This window comes from Channa argus, chromosome 18, assembly GCF_033026475.1.
Source record: "Channa argus isolate prfri chromosome 18, Channa argus male v1.0, whole genome shotgun sequence".
Taxonomy (NCBI): domain Eukaryota; kingdom Metazoa; phylum Chordata; class Actinopteri; order Anabantiformes; family Channidae; genus Channa; species Channa argus.
Window position 1 is genome coordinate 10920774 of NC_090214.1, and position 23630 is coordinate 10944403.

Genomic DNA, 23630 nt, shown 5'->3' on the forward strand with positions numbered 1-23630 from the left:
GAAAACAAGTAAGAGTCCAGTCAACAAGTGACAAATTATTCACAAACAATATTCATTAAACATCTATAGCATTTTGTACTTTCACCCCAATGTTACATTCCTGAATTGATAAAAATGAAACCCACAAATATGCTAAATTGATAATGATAATCATACTGCATATACAATGCACATACAGAATCCTCATAAAGCAGGGTAAAATACTGTGCAGCATGATATTATTAATCTTACATGAAAACAAATATGAAAGATTGAATGTCTATACAGTGTGGTGTTGCATTAGATTTTTGCATTAGTCTAGGCCCCTTGGAGAAAGCGACAAACCAACCAGAAGTATATTTTCAAAACAAGAGGGTATATTAGTGGAAATGTAAAAGTTCCAAAACATAGTATGATGAAGCATGGATTTGGGGTAAATGTGTTTTAAATATGCATAACACTTGTGCATGCACTGTTCTAGAACAGGCACCATGCTTACTTTTACATCTTTCCTTGTTTGCTGTATTTGTGATATTTGAAATTTAAACATGTAGATTAATCACAGGGACACCTGAGTCAGTGTGGCTTAACTGTCATAATAGCTATTTATTTTTTAATAAAACAACAACAACAACAACAACAACAACAAAAACTAAAAGATGAATACTATCTTCAAATAAGGAAGAAAAAGTACAGGACACAAAGTCATACCACAGCTAGAAGACCAGGCAGCAACCAGTTGAGTGATGTATCCTAACTGTGCATTATCAAAAAACAAACCATAATCAATAAGTCAAATTAAAACAACACTCCATAAACACAGACCATGCAATGTACGGTAAAGGTGAGTGAACTCCCTGTACACAGACTACACCTTGTTATGATTATTGAATTAATAATGGTAAGTTAAATATTTGACATTTCTGACAATGAGCAACAGACACGTTTTAAATGTGCATATTAATATACAGTTAAATAAGTTCAAAAAAGGTTTTTAAATTTTATGAATTATTTTCTACATGTTTGTACATTTAAGCAGGTCTGGCCACCCTGGGGCGGCTGTAGCCAAGGCAGTCGTCCACCGACCACAGGGTCAGTGGTCAGTGGTCGAAGTGTCTCTGGGCAAGACACTGAACCCCTAACAGCCCATTGTGCAGTGCCGGTCCAAGCCCGATCGAAATTGGTGAGGGTTGCCTCCTAAAGGGCATCCGGCGTTAAAAATTTGAACAATTATCCGCTGTCGCTACCCTGAACTCATGGGATAAGCAAAAAGGACAGTCTGGCTACCACATTAAAATGTCCCTGTAACATAAAATAATAGACGGTAAAAACAAAATTGGCCTGAAACCACTTTATATTTTTTCTTTCATAGAAAAGGAAGAAAGGGACAAAAATTAGTCATACATAAAAGGGTCCTAAAATTAGACCTTTGGTCCTAAAATGTAAAGGCAGAAAGGCTTTTTTTTTGTTTGTTTTTGTGTGTTTGTTTTTATAGCACATTTAATAGATGAAATAATTTAAAGTAATTCTACAGGTATGTAACCTAAATAAAAAAGAGCAAAACAAAGTTCATCCACGCTTGTTTGCACGTGACGCCAGTGATGTAACGGCACCGCCCCCCTCGGCACGCGATAGCAGAGCGCGCGCTCACTGTGCAACATCAAAGATTCTGCACAGTGACGTGTGTTTGGCGCTCGTGGTTTGTGTTCAGACAGGAAAAGGTACCATGTCGTGCACCCGGTTTCTTGCCGCTCTTGTTAGAGCAAACTCGAGCACTGTCAGGATAATACAAATTTCCTCTGGAAGATGTCGATCATCTGTGACATCCACCACGCCAAAAGAAGAGAAAGAGCAGCCAATAGATGAGTGCACCATGGTGGCAGCGGAGCCAGTTGAAGTCATCAACCAAACCACAAAGGGTGCAAACACACAGGTGAATAAAATCCACATTGACTTCGAAAACACCCAAGACGTCTACAAAAGCAAAGGCAACATTGAGCTGCTCCGAAGTCTGCTGGTCTTCAAGCTTTGCACAATTGACGTCCTCGTTGATAAGAACAAGGAGGTGGGTTGATTTAGTTCACATAGATTGATTACCCGGTGTAGATAGGAAGTGATGAGTGATTCATGATGAGTCAAACTGAAAACACTTGAATTAATGCAGCAGCCTAACAACAATTCAAATGTGTAGGTAAACAAAACTCAGTCTAATAACCCAAATAGTCATGTCTGAAGTTACCCCTGAGGTACAGTAATCGTTTGTCCTTTGCTTTATCAGCTGATGGAGCTGAGTAAGAAGTTGCTTGGCCAGTGGATATTTGAGAAGCTAATGAAGATGACCTTCTATGGCCAATTTGTAGCAGGGGAAGACCACAACTCCATCAAACCTTTAATTGAGAAGAATCGGGCTTTTGGTGTGGGGGCAGTTTTGGACTATAGTGTTGAAGAGGACTTAACACAAGAGGAGGCAGAAAAGAAGGAAATGGAGTAAGTACTGTTTAGACCTAACTCACTGTCTTAGCTACAATCTTGAGGGCTGTTTCTCCTTAAGTTTGAGGCTTACACAATATTATATGTTTTGTGCACAGCTGAGGAGGGGGATGGGCTGTCAGGGGTTAAAGGGTCTTGCCCAGGGACACTAGATCAGTATTTAGGTCTAATATATGCCCCATGTGCCCACAATGAGAGGAATGTAGGAGTTGTGCAACATTGAATTTAAAATGCCTGTTAAGTCAGGTTTACTTGTATAACCCAGTATCACATGAAGTGTCTCAACAGAAATGATTGCACCACACCAATAAAAGTTAAAGAAACATAAAAGAGACCATGTAAATGTCAAACATATGTCATTGATGTTTACTGGGAACGTGATGAACCATAGTGTGTTTTCTTCACTGTATTCAAAAACTTTATTTAATTTGTCCTCTATTGACAAAACAGTTCTTGTTCTCTATTGGACGACTGGGAAATACCCTCTTTCTCTGATTGGCTGAGGTTGTTATTCAACAGGGGGGATGGTCCTCATGAATACTAGGCCAGCCTTTTTGTTCTGTCCTGCACTGCACACTTATGTATGTGGAAATTCTACGCAAATCTCAGTAAAGGAAATAAGCTTATTTTTAAACAAACACATTAAGCATACACATGCTGAACTAAATCCTAACAAATCTTTTAATCTAGACTCCCAATTATCTTAGTCAAGGCTCTGAATTCACAGAATGGAAAGACTGTTAGCTCACTGAAGACCCAATTATCTTAGAGATTTGTTTGTTCTCTGGTAGAGCTCACAGATTTGGAGCAACAGGTCATCCGAATTGCATGAAAAGGTCTCTGCTATTTGTTTAAATTGCTTGTGAAAGACAAACTTATGCCTTTCCACAACATTTAACATAAATGTTTCCCCATATTTCAGAATCTAGTCTCTGTAGGTAACAGTAGAAGAATCTTTTTTGTTTTGTTCATGACATATGTTTTCTGTGCAATTAAGTAATTTTAAATTGGACACTAACATATTATCAACAATATTAATTTATTGTGCTACTAAGTTATAATTACATGGAATTATTTTTGCTTTTTAATGCTAATCTCTTCTCTTTCAGTTCTTGTGTTTCTGAAGCAGAGAAAGAAAGTCCAGGTGTGTATATCTGTTGAAAATATCCTTGCTTTGGATTGAATTTTAGTGTTAAATTCTAAATTAGATGTATTTTAAGCTGCAACATGCTTTTGAGTAATTACCAGGCAAGACTGGCAGATTTGCTTTGGTATTCTGTGTGAGCGTGATCTCAACACAATCTGATTCTGTGTGTCAGGGGTGATCATGTGCTGATTATATCTGGGTCTAGTGAGGTCTTAAGTTGGTGTTCCTGTTACAGGGTTAATTTGGATGTCAGAAATACACTTCGTCGACTAGTTGTTTATCTTGCCTGTTACTAAACTTTGCCTGATAATAATGAATAAAATAACATTTATTATTAGTATCACTCTGACAGTAATATTAGTAGTTTTAATAGTGCTACTTACTCATTTGTGATACTGTCCTTGACAACTAATAAATACTTATTAAAAGCATAATTATTAAACAGAAAATGACCATAAACCATTTTGCTCTTTGTTACATTTGTAGACTTAAGTAAATGCACCTCAGTAAATTACATAGTCAAGATGTTAGAGAAACTTTGAACATGTTAATATTGTCTTGGAAATATGTTTTGTTTAGGATTTTTGAATGTTATGGTATAAGTAATTAATAAAATGTGATCAAGTGATTATGCAGTTAAAATATCTGGGATGGCAATTATTTCTTTTCTTTTCTTTTCTTTTTTTTCCTTCTTCTTGAGGCATGTCAAGCAGCTAATGTCAATTTTTCTTGCTCCAGACACCGATCATCGTGAGAAGAAGTACAAGGCCCATCGCCAATTTGGAGACAGGCGTGGGGGGGTCATCAGTGCCCGCACCTACTTCTATGCAGATGAGGCCAAATGTGACAAACAAATGGAGACATTACTAAACTGCATTGAAGCCTCTGGTAGGTAGTAAGGTTTCTGAGGAATAAAGATAATCTTTTAAACACTTAAACCACTGTTATATATTAACATAGAAATAGTTGATTTAAAATATGCAAGATAAAATGCGTCAATGCATAGTGATTTAACTATGTTTTTAATTTTAGGTGGAGCTTCCGCTGATGGATTTTCAGCCATCAAATTGACCGCTTTGGGGCGCCCACACTTTCTTGTAAGTTTAACAGTATGTTCTCAATATTATTATATAACTAGAAAAACCCTTTCCACAAAGAAAATGCACTGGCAATGCTTCGGCACTGAAAAGATTTTTCATGCAAAGCTGAAAAAGTGCTACAGCATTCACAGTAGAAAATTAAATACTGACATGTAAATACAGTTGAATTGCAATATTATAACATAATCAATAATGCAATGTTCTGTATCTGAGCAGCTCCAGTTTTCAGAAGTCCTTGTTAAATGGAGACGGTTCTTTAGCTTCCTTGCAGCACAGCAGGGAAAATCAGAAATGAGGGTTTTGGAACAGAAACTGGAACTGGAACAACTTAAGGTGTGTCTAGCATAAATCTACGGCTACAGAGCTGGGGTTCTCCAGTCATCTTCATGACTTTGATACCATATCTTTTTCTAAACAATAATCAATATTAGTTTTTGTTTTTTTGACTCACTGAAATCTATCTTGGCAGGAGAGCTTGACTAAGCTGGGTGTTGGATCCAAAGATGATATTGAGAACTGGTTTATGGGAGAGAAGCTGGTAGTGTCAGGGTAAGACAGTTACTTATGCAGTAATGCAGTGATGATGTGTTATAACAATCAATACAATAAAGTCTCTAGCTGGTATGCTCAAATTAATTTCAATTACTTTTATTTTTTTAAATATTCAATTTCTCACATCTTATTTCTAGAATGATAGATCTTCTGGACTGGAACAGTCTAATAAATGACACAACAAAAATCTCCAATCTACTGATGGTTCCAAACCTTGAGGTGAATCTTGTATTGTAATTTGTATATATATTAATATATCCTTTTTAGTGCACAGGACGGCGCCATAATGAATGTTTTTTTAGCAGTGTTGTGTTTCCTATGTTAACAGCCTTTAGTAAAAATTGATAAAAACAACTCTCTTGTCTTTACACTGTGACCCATACAATAAACATGGGAGACCTTAAAATACATTTTGTTGGCAGGAACACATTTTTGTTAATTATTGTTCAAAAATTTTAAAGTTTAAAATGTTGGGACAATACTTAATGAATATTCTCTGAATATTTCAGCCCTCCAAAGTAGAGTTTAGAAACACACAACCAGAGACAGTGTTGGTGCTCCAAGCCCCACCCTGCCCATCCAACTTCTGCTCTGTCTGTCACATACTAATATAATGTGTGTGTTTATCTTTTGTCTACACACAAGGCAAATGCCAAATGACTCCTTATTTTGTGTGTTGCATGTGCAGACAGGCCAGCTAGAACCTCTGTTGAACAAATTCACAGCTGAGGAAGAGAGACAGATGAAGAGGATGCTGCAGAGAATGGACATTCTGGCCAATGTGAGCATATGAAAACAAATGTGCAATTAAAATACAGAACAATACACAACATCTTTACTTTAAATCCACATTCTTTGTGTTCTACAGCATGCTATACACAATGGGGTGAGGCTAATGGTGGACGCTGAGCAGACTTACTTCCAGCCAGCCATTAGCCGTCTGACCTTGGAAATGCAGAGGAAATTCAACAGAGAGAAGCCAGTCATTTTCAACACTTACCAGTGTTACCTCAAGGTGACACTACAGTGTGCTCAGTACAGCTTATTAGAAGTGTTTTCACCATTGACTTAACTTATCTGTCAAACCAAGACATTTGTACATTTTGTGACCTACACTTTTATTGTTGCTACATGTACCATAAGGACCATAAGGATAGAAAAGCTAAAAATGTATTTTGTTTGTGTTCAACTCCAATCTTCTAATACTGTGTGTGCAATACATTTTAATGTATTTAGGAGGCCTATGACAATGTAACTGTGGATGTTGAGCTGTCACGACGGGAGGGCTGGTACTTTGGTGCCAAATTGGTTCGTGGAGCCTACATGTACCAGGAGAGGGCCAGGGCTAAAGAGATTGGATACGAAGACCCAATAAACCCAGACTACGAGACCACTAACATGATGTATCACAAGTAAGTTTTGAATTACTGTGAAGGCTCGTTGTGTACGAACTAGAAAATATCTAAATCCTAACCATCTGTCTTGTTGTTTGTTCAGGTGTTTGTATTATGTGCTGGAGGAGATTCAACACAGAAGGAAAGCAAATGTCATGGTTGCATCTCACAATGAGGACACAGTGAAATTCACACTAGAAAAGTATGTTTTGTCCTAGACCTGCAAACAAAACATGAAAAAAAAAAAATCAAAGACAGTAGAACATTGGGCCAGTACTAAGTGTAGCTTTTGTATTCGTTGTAGCCTTTTCAGGGCAGTTGTAGGAGTCAGAATGAGATTGCCACATCAATGGTGGTATACGTATTACGTAACAACTCTTTAGAATGTGTTTCTGGTTTTCAGGATGAATGAAATGGACCTTTCCCCTACTGACAACAATGTTTATTTTGGACAGCTGCTCGGCATGTGTGACCAGATCAGCTTCCCACTAGGTATGTTCCCCACAGATTGATTTCTTTAAGTAAGCAGTAAATTATGAAAGCATGGAGGCTTATGTCACAAGATATGACCATGTAGGTAACCCTGAAATGTAGTCCCTACGCATGTGTGCTTTTCAATACCTAAATAGCCACAGGCCTTCAAAATAATTGTCTAGTCATTAGATATCTTGAAGCATACATTTCCTATTTTTAATAACCCTAACTGCCTTTTACCAAGTATTATCAGTTTAATTAGTCTGAACATAAACACCACTAACCAAACTTGTTGGGCAATTACTATATAAAGTATAGTTTCATGTTTTCCTCTGAGGTGAAACCTGTTATCTTGCTCCATTTTTCTTGGATATTGGGTTGGAGCCAAACGGCAAGTCTGTGTTGATAATCAGAACAGCCAGTTTGACTTTCTCTTTTAACACTATATGCAACAAAATATTTACACATCAGTGTTATCTTAATCTAATATTTATTCCTATTCCTAAAAATAAAAACATTACATATGGTGGAGACACTAATCACTGATTTAAACCCTCTGCTTGATTTTATGTTGAACAGGTCAAGCAGGTTTCCCAGTCTACAAGTATGTTCCCTATGGCCCAGTCAATGAGGTCATTCCATACCTGTCTCGCCGTGCTCAAGAGAACCGTGGATTCATGAAGGGATCCCAGCGAGAGCGCAGCCTACTATGGAAGGAGCTGAAACGCAGGTTGCTGGGTGGTCAGATTTTCTATAAGCCTGTCTACTGAGTTGCAGAAGGACAGCAAAGTAAACAGTATTCCTGTAAGCACCCCACCATCGAAACTGTACCACAATGCGCTAACCGTATAGATTAACTAAGAGTGTGGCAATGTGGATAAGATGTTTGGGCTCACTGGAGCACGTGGAACATTATTCCTAGAATTGCCAGTTTAAACTAGTTCTCAATTTGGTTCTAAGAAAGAGTGAGCAGACAACAGGCAGAGAAAGACCACAGAGATGAAATTCAAGATTCTACTTAAGTCACCTTGCTAATGCTAAAAGTAAGGTTCTAAGAGCAATAAGCTCTCCAGTGCTTAATGTCAGGAATTTTAATTAGTTTTAGAATTTACAATTATTTCCATGGATGTATTGAGTTTATATAACTAATGTGTTAAATATAAATGAATGAACATTTAATTATATTTGATATGCAAATCTTATATCTCGTAATAAAAAAACAGTATCAACAAAGACTAGAGTTAGTTTATATATATATATATATATATATATATATATATATATATATATATATATATATATATATATATATATATATATATATATATATATATATATATATATATATATATATATATATATATATATATATATATATATATATATATATATATATATATATATATATATATATAAATAAAAAATAAGCATCATAGAAATAATAAAATCTGACACATGGTTCTGATTCCTAATAGCAAAGCTCATTGCAGACATTTCATTTTTAGGCAGTGTTGATTATCACGTTAACATAAAAAAGGCAGGTATGAATGCTGTACAGTATGTTTAATATTTATTGTGTATAGTTTAAATAAAGAGATGCATTAATGTTTTGTAAATAGTAAATGTTCTGCACTTATATAGCACTTTTCTACCTATTGGCACTCAAAGCGCTTTACACTGCTTCTCATTCACCCATTCGCACTCACAATCACATGCACACTCATACACCGATGAGGGAGCTGCTATGCAGCTGGCCAACACTTACCGGGAGCAACTCAGTTGGGGTTCAGTGTCTTGCTCAAGTAAACTTCCACATGTGACCGGAGGAGCCCAGGATTGAACCAACAACTGTGAGATTGGTGGACAACCGCTCTACCTTCCTGCGCAACAGCCGCCTTTCTTTGTGTTGAGCAGTGCCATTAAAATCAAAGTTTGTTTGTTTTACTGACAAGAATTTGAAGTGTGGAATGGTTTGCAATAGAGATGTACAGTATTTTGTTTTAAGAAGAACTAAAAACTGCAGTCACAGTTGGGTGCAAAGATTGCATCACCTTATTTTGAAATGTCAAAAAGACAACATATAATTGTATTTCATGCAAAAGTCGTTATTACAAATGTTTCATTGGAAATGAAAATTTGTAATTTATCAAGGAGTATGCAAACTTTGCAATAACTTTATATAGACTCATCAGTTTTCTTTTAAAAATAAAATAACATTTGTTCTAGCTCATGGTGTATTGTTATGTTTGGAGGTAAGTCTGCATCACCTCCAGTGCCATTTCAGTATAATGTAACCATAAATCTGACATAATAAAAATGCATACAGCTAGGACATACGTTCTTTCATCATCTGAAGTAATAAAATTGATCAGTGTATAATAAAAGTTATAGTAAAATAATGAAATCTACAAAAGTGAAAAACATTTGCACCCCTTTTAGAAATTAAACATTTTCTTCTAATGAAACAGCAATTGTACTAGCTGAAGGTGCATTAAAGATTATGTTGATTTTGTTTTGTTATTTCAGAATAATGGGAGGGCAACTTTTGCCCCCAACTGTATAATACACTGGAGATGCACACATGTGGGGTTTGTAAGGCATTTGTCCTCGGACCCTTGTTGTTTCCAGTCCCTCCTGGCTATGTGTCCTTGGGCAAGATAGTGAACCCCAAGTTACTCCCAGTCGGTCCAGTGAGTGCCTTGCATGTTGCCACGGCAATCGGTGGGTGTGTGTAAATGGATGAATGAGAAGCAACATTGTAAAGTGATTTGGATAAAAGTGCTATGTACAGTAAGAGGCCCTTAACATGTGCTGCTCAGTTAATGTTTTATAAATGTTAATCCTAACTTCCTTATTTAACTTAAATGTTGCCATCTACTCTGCAAAACACATCAAACTTGTATTTTATAAATAAAGCAATCAATTCATTAGTGAAGATAGAACTATCTTGTGTATGCATTGTTACCAAAGATGACTGACTTCTATATTAAAAATGCAAAATGTTTTTGTTTAGTACAGTCAAGTTTATCTTAAGTAGGTCTTCCTCAATAGTGCCTTATGACTTAATAGATTTAAGTAGTGAGCTGCTGTAAACTTGGTTGTGTTGATTTTGTTTCTGCTCACAAAATCAGCAAACCTGAATAAGTTTATTATTGTGCAGCATACAATGGCTGCACAATAATAAATGTCTTACGTTCATAAAGTTTTATATTCATATCTGGGTTATGCGATAAGCATACAATGTAAGTGCAGAATCTAAATTCAAAAGATTTTTCCAAGGCAACGAGCAGTTAAAAGTTAAACGGTGCCCTGGGTTTGTGTAAGAAGTCCGATACCTGTTCGGCTAATTGTTTGTAGTTTTTGTCATTTTGTTTCAGTCAAAACAACCAACCTTTTACTGTCATTCAAGCAGTAGGTGGCTGAAGAATGACCTTTTTACCCCTTTTCCACAGAGCCAGTTCCAGGGCTGCTTTGTGTTTCAACAGTAAAAGAACTGGCTCTGGGCCAGGAAAACTGGTTCCAGAGCTGCTGGTCTAGAACCAAGAACAACCCCACCCGAATCAATTTACTAATTGTGCGTTATTAGTATTAAGAAGATTGCTACTGTTGTCTATGTATTCTTGGTATTCTAAAGCTACAATGTGCAAGCTGCCGCTAAATGGAATACGTCTTTTTGGCTTTGCCTAACACAGCTGACAGCTCAGCTTTGCTCTTCGTGCGCCACATGACTGTGCACAACCCTTTTACAATTATCTGAAGGCAACCCTTCAGATAATTGTAATTATCAAATTACAATAAATAAGAATGCTCATAAACTTTCTAATCCAGCACATGTTGTGCTTCTCTTGCGTAAAAATTTTAGAAGTCAATATCTTTGCTTTGCTGCCAGTGCTAATCAATGAGTCTGTGTCACAGGAGGCTTCGACAACTCCTCTCCAGATTGAGATAAGTTATTGAGCATATTTTTGTTGAAAACATATTTCAAACATTGCATACTGTAGCTTTACTGAATTAACACCAGTCACTTACATAAGCATAGCTGCCACTGACTGACATTAGGACTGACAGCTATGACATTCTGAGACTAAACACATATGCTAGTCAAGGTGCAATGCTATAATATTTCATGTTGCTGCTCCTTTAGATTAAAAGCATTTGTTTTTTAAAATGCTGTGTGGCTCTCATTGTCAAGCAGAAACAGCGAGGGTGTGTGAGGGTGGTGTGTCAGTGTTCATCACCTGTCAAAACATGCTTTTAATATATTTTGTCAGTAATTGCAGAGTAGGCTTTGAATGTCAGTAAGAAAGCATTTAGGTATTCAAGTGAATATGGTTAATAATGTTATAGATTTCATGTGATTATATGTTCATCACCTGTCAAAACATGATGTTTTCACTAAGTAAACAGTGGACACTCCTGCACCGTACCTTTACTGTGCCAACTATTTACTATACTATGCTATATCACACAGTGCTGGGATGTAGTTTTCATTGAAAAGATGCAGACTTGTCACAGTAACAGTACTTTTATGCCATTTGTCTGGGGAACTAGAAGTGTAAATCTGTGGTTTTCAATAAATATAGCCATATCTCCGATTTTTGTACTGATTTTCCAAAGTGTATCAGTTAACCTTTACGTACCTATATACTGGATTGAAACATCATATTACATTTCCCTATTCTTTACAGAACACCAATCCATACACAGGTTGCCTTAACGTGCAGAGTTGATTTTAGGTGGACAAGGTGTTTTTAAATGTCTAACCACATGTTTCATGGTTTTTTGTTTTAAATCATAAACTATGTAAAGCATTTACACTGATGTTTTCCATGTTATTTGTTTAGTTTTTTGTTTTTCTCATGGCACTGCTACCCTAGACTGGATAGATCCAAGCCTGCTCTTAGCATTATAACACAGATCTGTTTGTCCTCTGACACACAATGATGTCAGTGACATCAATACCTACAACCACTGACACAGAGTTGGCTTCTTTTGAAAAATCGATATTTTGACTGCTGAATCAGTGATCATCAACATAGTCTAAGACAACATCAGATCAGCTACAAACAGGAAGGAAATGGTCATCTGTTTTTTTTTGTTTGTTTGTTTGTTTGTTTTTGTCCTTTCGGCTTATTACGTGAGTTCAGGGTCACCACAGCGGATCATTGTCTGCATGTTGATTTGGCACAGTTTTTACGCCAGATCCCCTTCCTAACGCAACCCTCCCCACTTTCTACCAAGCTTGGACTAGCACTGCTCAGCTGGGGAGGGGAATGGGCTGTTGGGGGTTCAGTGTCTTGCCCAGAGACACTTCGACATATAGGCTTGACCAGGTCTGTGGACGACTGCCTTTACCAACTAAGCTACAGCTGCCCCATCTGGTATGCCAGGTAATTTACCAGTGGGCTGATTGGTCTGTGGACCAGTCTGTGTCCAGTATTCTGGTTTTTGTTTTTAGGACTGAGCTGATATAAAATATTTAAAAAAAAAAAAAATAAATAAAAACCTTAAAAATTTTCCATGCATTTGTCAGCATTTTACTTATGTAGTCGAAATTGTTGTCAGAAAATAGTGAGTACACACTGAAACCTTAAATTTGATTGATTTGTCTAAACCTCAAAAAGAATAAAACATCAAAATTATTAGGAAAACAGCAAAGCCTCAGAATTGGCAAGCTGGAACAAAGTGATTATATGAAAAAGTGCTACATTACCAAAACAGTTTACAACAAATGTACTTTATTAATAAGATTAATTGCAGCTCTTCTTGTATTCATTTCTGGGTAATTTATAGTAAAAACAAAAAACAAAAAATCACATTTTCAAGTTGTTGGTATAGTGTAGCTAAAATAATCCTAATCAGTAAACTAAGTAGCAACTTAAGCGCCCAGATACAGTTGGATACTAAAGTTTGCATCTTCCTTTTTTTAAAATTGCGTATAACATTTTTTTCATTACAACAAATTTAATGCACAGTTATCTAGTACAAATGTCCTTTTTATTTAATTTATTATTTTGTTTTATGTTTAGGGTTAAATTTGTATCCCCCTACAAATCTAATGCAAAGGGATGGAAACCTAACCCTTACAATTTGTGCAAAAGTCTGCATCCTCTTTGAGTAATTAATTAAAATGTAACTTTTAATTTCGAAATATGCATTTAATATTGAAAATCTTTGTTTAATTTTTTTTGCTATTTTAAAATAAGGGGATGCAAACTTTTGCACTCAACTGTAACTGTAGTGGAGTAAAAAGTGCAATCTTTCCTTAATATATGAAAAGAGTTATTGTTCATATTTTTTTGGAGTAAACCGCAGGACTGGATCAGTATCTTGATGTCATACAGTATACAACATGACACCTTTATTGGTGTTTGTGTGTGTACAGTACATTGTAACGTCTTCCCACGTACGTGCCACGGTTGGGTGAACAAACTAATAAAGCAGATCACTATCAAAGCAACTAAAATTAAGTTCGATCACAAAGCGTGAGTGCACATTACAAACTTTAAACATCTGAAGCTCAGTTGCCCACTGTCAAAGAATCTCAGTAACAATCAAAGCAGGTGTTTGAAAAGCCAAACAGCATCGGAAAATATCTTCGTATTTGTAAATAAACATTATGCAAAAGGTGCCTTTTGAAGAGAAGCACCCGCAGGCTGTCTGGTTGTGTTTGGTCAGGTGACGGGCGGCGAACTGCGCTCTGACGTATCGACAGGATTTCCATACGCCCCTCCGCAAACACGCCACCACTGTCAATAGAAAGAAGATAAATGACAAATTCATATTGGACCATTTTTAAAAAACAAAAGAAGGACCAACCCTGTTGTTGGGTGGAGAATCTGCGGCTGGAGCAGCAGGAGGCTCACCAAGAAAAATCTGGAAAACAGGTAATACAGGCGGCTGGCTTCTTGGAAAATGTGCGTAGCGTAGTTTCATACATTACAGCGTAGAAGTAGTCAGACTGTTGGTGTGGTAACCATAGGTTTAATAGTGTGGCTACAGCCTGAATAAAGCACAGATACTGCGTTCTCCAACACAGAAAACTTGATCAATACAGGCTAGAGGTGAGACCACCAATAGTGTCCCTTTTTACAAATCAGGCCAGACCCTGCAGCAATAGTATTTATATCCGACTATTTTCAGTCGAAGAGACACGAGTGCAGAGAGGGGATACTGACCCTCCGAGGCTGAAACCAATCCTGTCATCTGCAGGTGAGGCAAACTTTTTATTTGTGTATCTACCACTGATGAACCCACTGCGCTGCCCTTTGACTCATGGGACAATTCTGTCCTATACGATCGCAGGACAGAAGTGATATATTTGAAGCTAAAGACTCAAAGCTGAGGTTTTTTGATCATTTCCGATTGCAGCTCGTACATATTTTCTCACATACTCGTAACAAAAGGACTAGATGTCTATCCGTGTCAGATAAGAAGATTAGAAAAAGCATGGATACAAGGGCACTTCATTTTATGTGTCTTTGAATGTATTTCTAGTCATTCTTTCACTACGTTTAAATAAGCATGTGACCACTTTCTGCTGTAATCCACTTTCTTGTTAAGCCATTTTTTTCTTTGAGTAATTTTTCTTTTACATTGATTTGAGCTGAGTGTTTGATATTAGTGTCTCTTCTTCTCTTTCCATCTCTGCTGTTTGTTGTGAGGAACCTTAGACATGTTTCCACTGTAAATATGGGGTCTCAGAAACAATGATAAAGCAGCGCTCTTGGGAATTTTATACCAGTACTCAATGCCCCCTTTTCCTATTCCACAGCAGGCACCTGCAGAGATGATAGTGCTCACACACCTCCCCTCTCATTTAATGCATTCTGTTTTTAAAATCATAAGATTGGCATTAAAATTTATTTTAAGGCGTATCATATGCAACATGCAACTGCCCTTCACTTCACACGACTGCACAAGTCCCTCCCTCTTGGACTGTCTTTGCCACAGAAACCAGCTCACAGAAACTGATTGTCGTGCAAAGAGAGAGAGAGAGAGAGAGAGAGAGAGAGAGACAGCCCTGTTGTGTTGATCTCACTTCTCTTCTTGCTGCTTCACTGGCCCCCTTCACAGTTTGTGTTCATGTCTCAGTAATTATCAAACACAGAGGCAGCACCAGTGGTGTCCTGCCCACTACACCTCCATTTTATCACATAAGCAGTAGGCAGGATATATAACAGCTGCTCTGAGTTGATTGAAGACAATTAAAAATGTCTATTAATTATACATTTTAATAAGGTAATGAAAGTCCTGCACTGTTTACATGTATGCACATACTGGGTGTAGCAAAGTTACAACCTTGTGATTTGTTTATTCTGTGAACTTTATCTTATTGTCAATACATGATAATATATGTGTTATATGTACTTTGACATCATTAAAGCTGTAATAACTTGATAGTACTTACAGTAACCTACAGTATATGATACATGTACCTCATGTATTTAAAACATTCATATGTGTTGAGTATTAACACATTTACATGCTAACTGAGTAAACAATGTTTTTCATCAACACACTTTTTCTAAATTTATGATTTCATTTTTATAATTCAATGCACAAACAAATCTTAATTCATGACAAACTAAGTAAATTATTATGTTAATTTATCAACGAGTGACACTGAGCTAAATATTTTCTTTCACCATCAGAAGTAACAAAAATGGTGAAAGTAGGAAAATAGCTAAAATTGCTAGTAAAAGCATTTCCAAAAAAAAAAAAAAAAAAAGGACAGTGAATGCTTCAGCACTGATTGAATTTTACTAGCAAAGCTGAAAAAAGGTCTTTTTTGCTGAAATAGCTTAAACAAAATGTCACTGCTTTATATACTCAGTGTAACATTTTCAAAAACAAATAACTGTTGGTTGTGTCTGTACTCAAAAATTACACAACTCAACAGTTACACAACAATATTCACAAAGGTGTGTCTAAAAACTCCAAAGGCTTATTGGTGGTTTCCTGTAAGGTTTCATATTTTCATGCATGCTCGTTTTGTTTTTTAGGTTTGCATTTGGATTTTAAAAATGTTTGGCATCAAAAGAAATAAGGACACATCTGTCATACGAGGGCTGATTCTCTGGTTTTTAGTGACAAACATAATGCTGGTGCTGTACAGCTTGACAAATCCACTACAAATGAAGAACAGGTAAATATTTGAATGAAAACCGTTAGTTAAGGTAGGCTTGTTTACTTATCGATATAATATATTTACAGGGTCTTCCAAGAAAATAGATGTCCTCCCAGCATGGCAGGATTGCTGCAGAAAAATGTGACTCAAATAGCAGAATCCCAGCCGGCAGAGGCCTCCCCTGCAGTGAACATCATGTTCATGAAGACTCATAAAACTGCTAGTAGCACCATACTTAACATTCTCTTCAGATTTGGAGAAAAGCACAATCTTAAGTTTGCATTTCCAGATGGGAGTAATGACTTCTTCTACCCATCACCCTTCCTGTGCTCCCATGTGAAGGACTACAAACCTGGTGATTGTTTCAACATTGTGTGTAATCACATGCGCTTTAACCATCAGGAAGTGGCCAAGCTCCTACCTCCAGATGCTGTGTACGTTACCATTTTACGTAACCCAGCAGATCTCTTTGAGTCGTCGTTCCATTATTATCACAGAACAATTCCTTTAACTTGGAGGATAAATGGAGAAAACAAACTAGAAAGGTTTCTATCAGACCCTCAAAACTTCTATAGTCCAGAAGCTTATAACTCATTTTATCTTAAAAATCTGCTCTTTTTTGACTTTGGCTTTGATAACAACCTTGAGGCTAATGATTCTCGTGTAATGACTAATATTCATAACTTATCAAAACGTTTTGATTTGGTCCTCATGGCAGACTATTTTGAGGAGTCTCTCATCCTGCTTAAGGACAAACTCCGTTGGACCATGGATGACATTCTGTATTTGAAGGTGAATGCTCGCAAGAACTCATCTGTATCTCGACTGAGCCCTGAGTTAAGAGCTAAAATTTTAGAGTGGAATGGCGCTGATTGGAAACTTTATCAGCACTTTCATGACATCTTCTGGGCCAAAATAGAAGTGTATGGAAGAGAAAAAATGAAACAGGAGGTAAACGAGCTGAGGAGAAGAAATGCTGAGATGAAGGCCATCTGTGTTGAAGGTGGGGATGCAGTTGAAGCAAAAAACATTAAGGAGAGACGTTTCCAGCCTTGGCAGCCAGTTGGAGAGTCTTCCATTCTTGGGTACAATATGAAGAAAGAAATTGAACCTAAATTAAGGATAATTTGTGAAAAAATGCTCACACCTGAAATACAGTACTTATCAGATTTTGGTGTTAGCCTGTGGCTCACTAGTCTATGGGGATGGTTAAAAGATGCTGTTTTCACACTTTGACTTGAATTAAAAAGATTTATATGTGACAAATGTTTTGGCTTAGTTTAATAATAAACTTTTCTTTGGATATTGCAGTTATTATTCAGATTTCCAAATATGACACCTTAGATCAGAATTCTCATATACTGTATGTGCTTTTGTAAACCTTCCAAAGTGCTAAACATGGGTTGAAAAATACGTTACGTTGGGATGTGATTGTGAGTTGACATTTTTGAAGCCTACAAGATTTCAAATAGCCACTGAGCATGGACATGCAGAGAGTATCAGTGGACCAGGGCTCAGTATTAAAAGGAGTGGATGGTGCTAAGTTGAACTGTTTTCCAAATATCACAATTACGGATAATAATATTTTATTCTTTGTCTTGAAACTTTGCATGATGCAATGTTACTAAAAAATGGATATCAGGGTGTAGCTTAGTGCAAAAGTTTGTAAAGCAAGCAGGTAAAAAAACAAACTGGAATCCAGAGGGTTAATTATTATTGAGAACGGCACTCAACTGTCTGTCACGGACCTTTAAGTCACAGCTGAATAAACAAGTAGCCTGCCAAACAAGTTTTAGTGATGCTGCAAATCCACACTACACTAAAACTATGTTGAACCTCCAGAATACGGCTAGGTGATCTTTAACCTGTTTTACAATTATGGTACGTTTTACATTTCTATCAGTACTGTTTAAAGTAGTTTACCTAGTAGGATAATTTTACTGTTAAACTCTAGGTAAAATCTGGATATTCTGTGATGTACTTTCACTTCAGTAAAAGATGTTAAGTGGTAATTGTAGGGAGCTTATTAGGCGAATACAACAGTGCAGAAAAAAACTGTTTCATTAAACATTACATAATCTTATTTTCACGCATATATATATCTGTGTAGCAGCATCTATGATCGGCCACTTTAAAAATATAACATTTTCAATACTATATTTTGATATGATAAACAGCCTACCTGATAGACGGGCAGTGTTTGCCACTGAAACACTTGTTTTCCCGCTCTTTTACATTGTTACTTATCTTCTGCTTTTTATATAGTGATAGCAGATAGCAAACTGTTTGAGTTTAAAAATCTAATAAGTCAAAACCTAAAAATACTAACCAATTTACAAGTAATGTTAAAACATTAACTCCTGAAATAAAGGCTCTATGCAAACACACTTGCATACCACATTAGACAGAATATATTTACATGTTTATATGAAGCAATGGGTAAATTGTGCTATGACATAATTATTCTAGTCAATATAAAAATACATTAAGACGTGCATACCATATTTAATATGATAGATCAAAACACTGCAAGATCTGTGAGACAGAAACACGTTTAATTTAACAACTTACAATCTGAGTATAAGGAAGGCATTACAAATAACAGGAGGGGAGAATGTGGTGACAGGACCCGTTCAGTCACGTCGGTCGGTCTGATGGCCGCTGCCAGCCTGGGCATGATAGTGGACACGACTCTGGGCACACTGTCCATGTAGACTGCTGCTAGATTCTTTTGTGGAGGCCGGGAAGAATGGATGATGGAAGTGTGACAAGAGTTGCACTTTAGCCTTGGATAAGCCTGGAGCCGCGTCCTATTCCTCGTTTTTGTTCTCGTAGTTGTGTTTGATGTGTTTCCACAGTTTCTATAATTATATGCATATTTTATAACATTAGAAATGAGACAGAAACAGCACGTATCAACAAATAGGGTTGACTGTAAGGATGAAAAAGGGACACAATTGCGCTGCTTAGCCGGAAAGCTAGCTGCTAACGTCAACGCCACTTCGCCCTCTGCGAAGGTCAGCATAACACAATCAATAAGACACACAGAGACACACTTACGCCTCGGTTCATTTGCTCAAAAATCGCATCGCCACCCTGGTCAAATAATCGTTCAAATAATACCGCTCCAACCATGATGGTTACGGCGAAAGTAGACGTTCTCCTGAACAGCAGGTTGTAGACTGACTTTGTTAGCGCCATGTTGGGGGTGTAGTGCGCAAGACCGGACGCTGCATGAAAACATTTCCGCTTAAGGAAAGCGCTTTTTTCTCAAATGCTAGTGACCCTGCAAAGATACCGTAGTTTCAGCAGCGAGGGGAATCATAGCAGGACTTTGCTTGTTTATTCATCACTTGAAAACAAACTTATTTTGTAAGTACTTTAAAATCAGGGTGCAACAGAAGACAAGAAGACGTCATTTTCCCATCAATGGTCTGTTCCTTTATATGTCTAAATACAGTGTTTATGGGTATTGACGTTCAAGAATTACCTTTAGGTTACATTAAGCTAACAATAGCTAACGTTATCAATTATTTATTACGAGGAAATGTTTGGATACGTTGGGATAATTTGTATTTGTACGAGCACCAGACTACCCACTTCCATGTTTAGTATATTTGTAAAGATGTTTTGGCTGAGTTAAACAGGAAAACATTTTAATGCTGATATTTAATGATGGCTACTGGCATTTTCAACGCAACCAGTAGGTGGCAGCAAAATACAACTTGTCTTGCATGTGACGTTGCAAACAGTTTTTATTTTTTTTTTTAGGAAAATAGAGATTGTGTTGGTTTCAGACTGTGCTTCCAGTGTAATGATTTCTTTTCTCAGAGTAGCGTTTAAATCTGTTTTTGTGACATTTAATAGAAAGCCAACAATACATGACATACAGATGTCAAAACCTCGGTTTTGTTTTATGTAGGGATGTATAATTTAGCACTAAGCACCAATTACATAGTAACTTCAATAGTCAGCTAACAAACAATGCTTAGCTCATGCTTTTCATTGATTATATATATTGTAAGTTATATATGTTTATGGTTTGTATTATGACACATTTTTGATATTTTATTGATAGATAGTTCTGAGAAGATCAATTGATAATGCGGGCTACATTTTTGCTGCCATATTTAAACGTTTGTCAAATCATAAGATTATGTTTTCTTTTGAGAAAAGACTATTGCATATTTCTAAGTATAATCAGTGATTTATTTGGAATATATGGTAACATTACCTGTACAAAAACAAGTTACCCACCATGTGTTGACATCATTTATTTTGTTTGTATTTTTATGGTTATTTTTAAGATTTTAAAAGGTGATATTGTGCTGGTGCTGATCATATAAGCTGCACCATGGGGAAGAGATACTACTGTGACTACTGTGACCGGTCCTTTCAGGACAACATGCATAACAGGAAAAAACATCTGAATGGTGTTCAGCATCACAGAGCAAAAAAGGCCTGGTTTGACTATTTCAGAGGTGAGACATGTTTTCTGACATCTGTGCAACTGAATAAATTACATGCTATATTTTATGACTGATATTTTATGAATTAAGTACTGTGTGCATTTCATTTTGTAATTTTTGCAGTTTACATTGAAGATTATACAAACAGCCATATATTTTTTTGTTTTACAGATGCTGCAGCCATTCTGTATGATGAGCAAACAAAGAAACCCTGCAGGAAATTTCTCCAGAAAGGTACCAGAACACTTATATTTATAACAGTAAATATTTGTCCAAAAGGAAATTCTAGTAAACTTATGTTTGTGATAATGTTTTCCTGGGCTTTTTGTTTTTAGGAATTTGTGATTTTGGCCCTAATTGCAGGTTTTCTCACATGTGCGAAGAGGAATTGTTTAACTTAAAAAGGCAGGTGGAAGGTAAGCTGCATCAAAAAGGTGGAGCTCTCCATCAAGCAAATACTGTTCAGTGCAATTGCTAGTGCACAAATGCATGTTGCCAAGTATTTTTTTTACAAATTAAATGCATCTTTGTAAAATGCTATATGTTTATTAGACTAAGATTTTTCCCAATTTTTAGATGAAAGACAACTTAGAGAGGACACTACGGACATTAATGTGCCTAAGCGAAGTATAGAAGAATGGCTCTCTAGACGGGAAAAGAAGCTAAGTGCCCTTGGTAGCAAAGGGTAGGAATATTCATTTTTGTTTGAATTCTCATTCATACATGGTTAGCATGGCAAGTGGTTATTCCTGTTGATTTAGAATTCATCTGTTTAATAATTTATCTCAACAGAGCTAAAAAAATTAAGCAGGACAGTGAAGAGGACCAAGCAGAAAGTGAGATACCTCAACAGCTCCTCTCCATTCATGACCTTCCACCCTCACTTTTACCTCCCCCTCCAGGTGGATGGAAAGTCAAAGTGAACACTGAATGGGGTTGAGAGATATTCACTTTATAGTTCAAATTCTATTTAGTGGATATGTCACATTAAAAGAAATAGAATTGTAAAAAGTTGTTATTAAGAGATCATGTCTTGTTCACTTTAAAGTGTTTCAAATGGGGATGTCAGTTGATAATCAAAAGATTTAAATTTCCACTTCATTTTGATAAATGTGATTTATTCTGTAGCTAGGGATATTTTATGAGCTGTACAGTTTTTTTTTGCCGTATTGTTGGTGGCACCTTACAGCTTGTTAATAGCAGGGGAATAGTGCGGCTATATTGAAATGACAAGGTAATGTAGAAGTAATATCTATATAATAGCATAGTAATTGTGGCACATTTCTTGGTAAAAAGGTATAAAAAGATATAATATAAATAATAATAAAATAATATCATTAATAAAATAATAAAGTGATAACCAGGTAATAACTCGGTATAAGCAATGTTTAGGAAATGGGCCAACATCCCATAGGTAATAAACACCATAGCTGTAGTAATTAACCTGATTGTTTTTGTGTAATAACATCAAAAGTGAGCAGAGGGAACTGTTGACTGCAGCATCGGGTCAGTTTACAATGTTTGCAATGAATAAACAATTGTAAAGTTAATTAAAATATTTCTTTCACATGCTGCTTTGTTCCCTCTGCCCCTGTGGCATTTCTCATGTCAAACAATAAAACAGACAAACAAACAAAAAAACCCAATCCATCCATCTGCTGAAATGGAGGTTAGGGGGTTGTGACCTATACTGCAGCCATGCTTTAAAACGACCTCACTGCTGGGGAGCTGTCATATCATCATCAGTATAACCAATATGTTTTTAGACTCTTACTATCTAGATAAATTCATTTTAGCGTATACCATACTACTGTAGTAAGTACTTAAGTAACTACCATGGTTATTATATCAACCTAACTCTACTTTGTTATTATTAACAAACATTACCTTGTTAATACAAAGATATTACTGCTGCTACTTATAAATATTAGCCATACATGACCTTGTTTTTTTTTTTTCCAAAATATTACCCAACTATTACCCTGTTATTACTAAGCTTCAAAGTGCTACCAAATTCTTTATTGTTTTTACATTTTATTGTAAAGATGTCAAGTCTTTTGAGTTAAAATATGTTTTGAATTAGTTGGTATAAATTAGTTAGTTGCATTAGCATAAAACACATAAACATAAACCAAGCAATTTTCAAGCAAAGCAAAATAAATCTCATAAGTGAATATTGAGAATGTCAGTGTTGCCGTTGATAGTTGCACCAGTCAGTCATCCTTTACAGTGAGACTCCTAAGGAGTTGCATTTGAAGTAGTCCCAGAAGGAATAGAGGATTGCTGAGCAGATGGAAATCTTTCTTTTTTAATCCTGTGCATCACAGGGGGAAATCACTGATCTTATGACTTTTTTTTAAGCCCAGGACCTGGAAAATAACATTTCACTTCCTGAATAGTAAAGACTGCAAACTAATGATTTAGATTAAAGTTCTAAATTTAAGTTTTATTGTCGGAAAGTTGCTTGATTTGCTTTGTTAGACCACAGGAGTACCTACAAGATGTATTGGTGATTAGCACTGAATGTGTAACTTTTGTGTTTTTAAAAGAAAACATACATTACATACATTACCTTTAATAGAGGCGAGGCTGTAAAAAGATAGTTGCTAATTTTTGTTCTTTTCTACTAAAACAATTTTTTAAATTGTAATGAGCTTGTTGTTACTTTTTGTTAGGCCCTGCAATCTCCATTCAATGTGTGACACAAGTCACCCCCCTCTGCAGCAGTAATTTGTATTTATTAAAGTTTGGTCTATTTATAGAAAATCATTAGTCCAGTTGTTCATTAAGGAGCTTAGGGACCATATAGGTGCATTCTCAACCCTAAACAAAATGGTATTCCTGCTTCTTATCTACGTTCTATTCCTCATTGCTAGTCATCTCTTTGGCTTCCTT

At 36.3% G+C, this 23630-nt stretch overlaps 4 protein-coding genes across 9 annotated transcripts; 3 read left to right on the top strand and 1 right to left on the bottom strand.

Annotated features, from left to right (window-relative positions):
• Positions 1-1663: 1663 nt before the first annotated feature.
• On the top strand, positions 1664-8453 carry prodha (proline dehydrogenase (oxidase) 1a). Of its 3 annotated transcripts, none has more exons than XM_067483710.1 (14): positions 1664-2044; positions 2258-2466; positions 3579-3613; positions 4355-4504; positions 4649-4713; positions 4933-5049; positions 5186-5265; positions 5406-5487; positions 5957-6049; positions 6137-6283; positions 6505-6680; positions 6766-6864; positions 7066-7154; positions 7716-8453. In XM_067483710.1, exons 1-14 carry the CDS (start codon positions 1706-1708, stop codon positions 7904-7906), a joined length of 1872 nt encoding a protein of 623 aa, XP_067339811.1. In that variant the 5' UTR covers positions 1664-1705; the 3' UTR covers positions 7907-8453. The 3 variants fall into 3 exon arrangements, with proteins under 3 accessions (XP_067339811.1, XP_067339813.1, XP_067339812.1); XM_067483712.1 differs by having other exon boundaries at positions 7118-7154; positions 7716-7855; XM_067483711.1 differs by lacking the exon at positions 6766-6864.
• A 5407-nt stretch (positions 8454-13860) lies between these two features.
• gal3st1b (galactose-3-O-sulfotransferase 1b) lies at positions 13861-18134 on the top strand. 3 transcript variants are annotated; one of them, XM_067484455.1, is made up of 4 exons: positions 14075-14200; positions 14280-14348; positions 16142-16284; positions 16353-18133. In XM_067484455.1, the coding sequence occupies exons 3-4, from the start codon at positions 16163-16165 to the stop codon at positions 17500-17502; spliced, it is 1272 nt and encodes a 423-aa protein (XP_067340556.1). In that variant the 5' UTR covers positions 14075-14200; positions 14280-14348; positions 16142-16162; the 3' UTR covers positions 17503-18133. The 3 variants fall into 3 exon arrangements, with proteins under 3 accessions (XP_067340554.1, XP_067340556.1, XP_067340555.1); XM_067484453.1 differs by lacking the exons at positions 14075-14200; positions 14280-14348 and adding an exon at positions 13861-14023 and having other exon boundaries at positions 16353-18134; XM_067484454.1 differs by having other exon boundaries at positions 14095-14348.
• A 668-nt stretch (positions 18135-18802) lies between these two features.
• Positions 18803-19493, bottom strand: uqcr10 (ubiquinol-cytochrome c reductase, complex III subunit X). The gene is made up of 2 exons (XM_067484459.1): positions 19327-19493; positions 18803-19127 (listed from the first exon to the last, which is right to left on the bottom strand). The coding sequence occupies exons 1-2, from the start codon at positions 19465-19467 to the stop codon at positions 19077-19079; spliced, it is 192 nt and encodes a 63-aa protein (XP_067340560.1). The 5' UTR covers positions 19468-19493; the 3' UTR covers positions 18803-19076.
• Positions 19494-19547: 54 nt separating this feature from the next.
• zmat5 (zinc finger, matrin-type 5) lies at positions 19548-23501 on the top strand. 2 transcript variants are annotated; one of them, XM_067484457.1, is made up of 6 exons: positions 19548-19698; positions 20574-20747; positions 20907-20969; positions 21071-21151; positions 21312-21420; positions 21528-23501. In XM_067484457.1, exons 2-6 carry the CDS (start codon positions 20621-20623, stop codon positions 21673-21675), a joined length of 528 nt encoding a protein of 175 aa, XP_067340558.1. In that variant the 5' UTR covers positions 19548-19698; positions 20574-20620; the 3' UTR covers positions 21676-23501. The 2 variants fall into 2 exon arrangements, with proteins under 2 accessions (XP_067340558.1, XP_067340559.1); XM_067484458.1 differs by having other exon boundaries at positions 19561-19638.
• Positions 23502-23630: the final 129 nt, after the last annotated feature.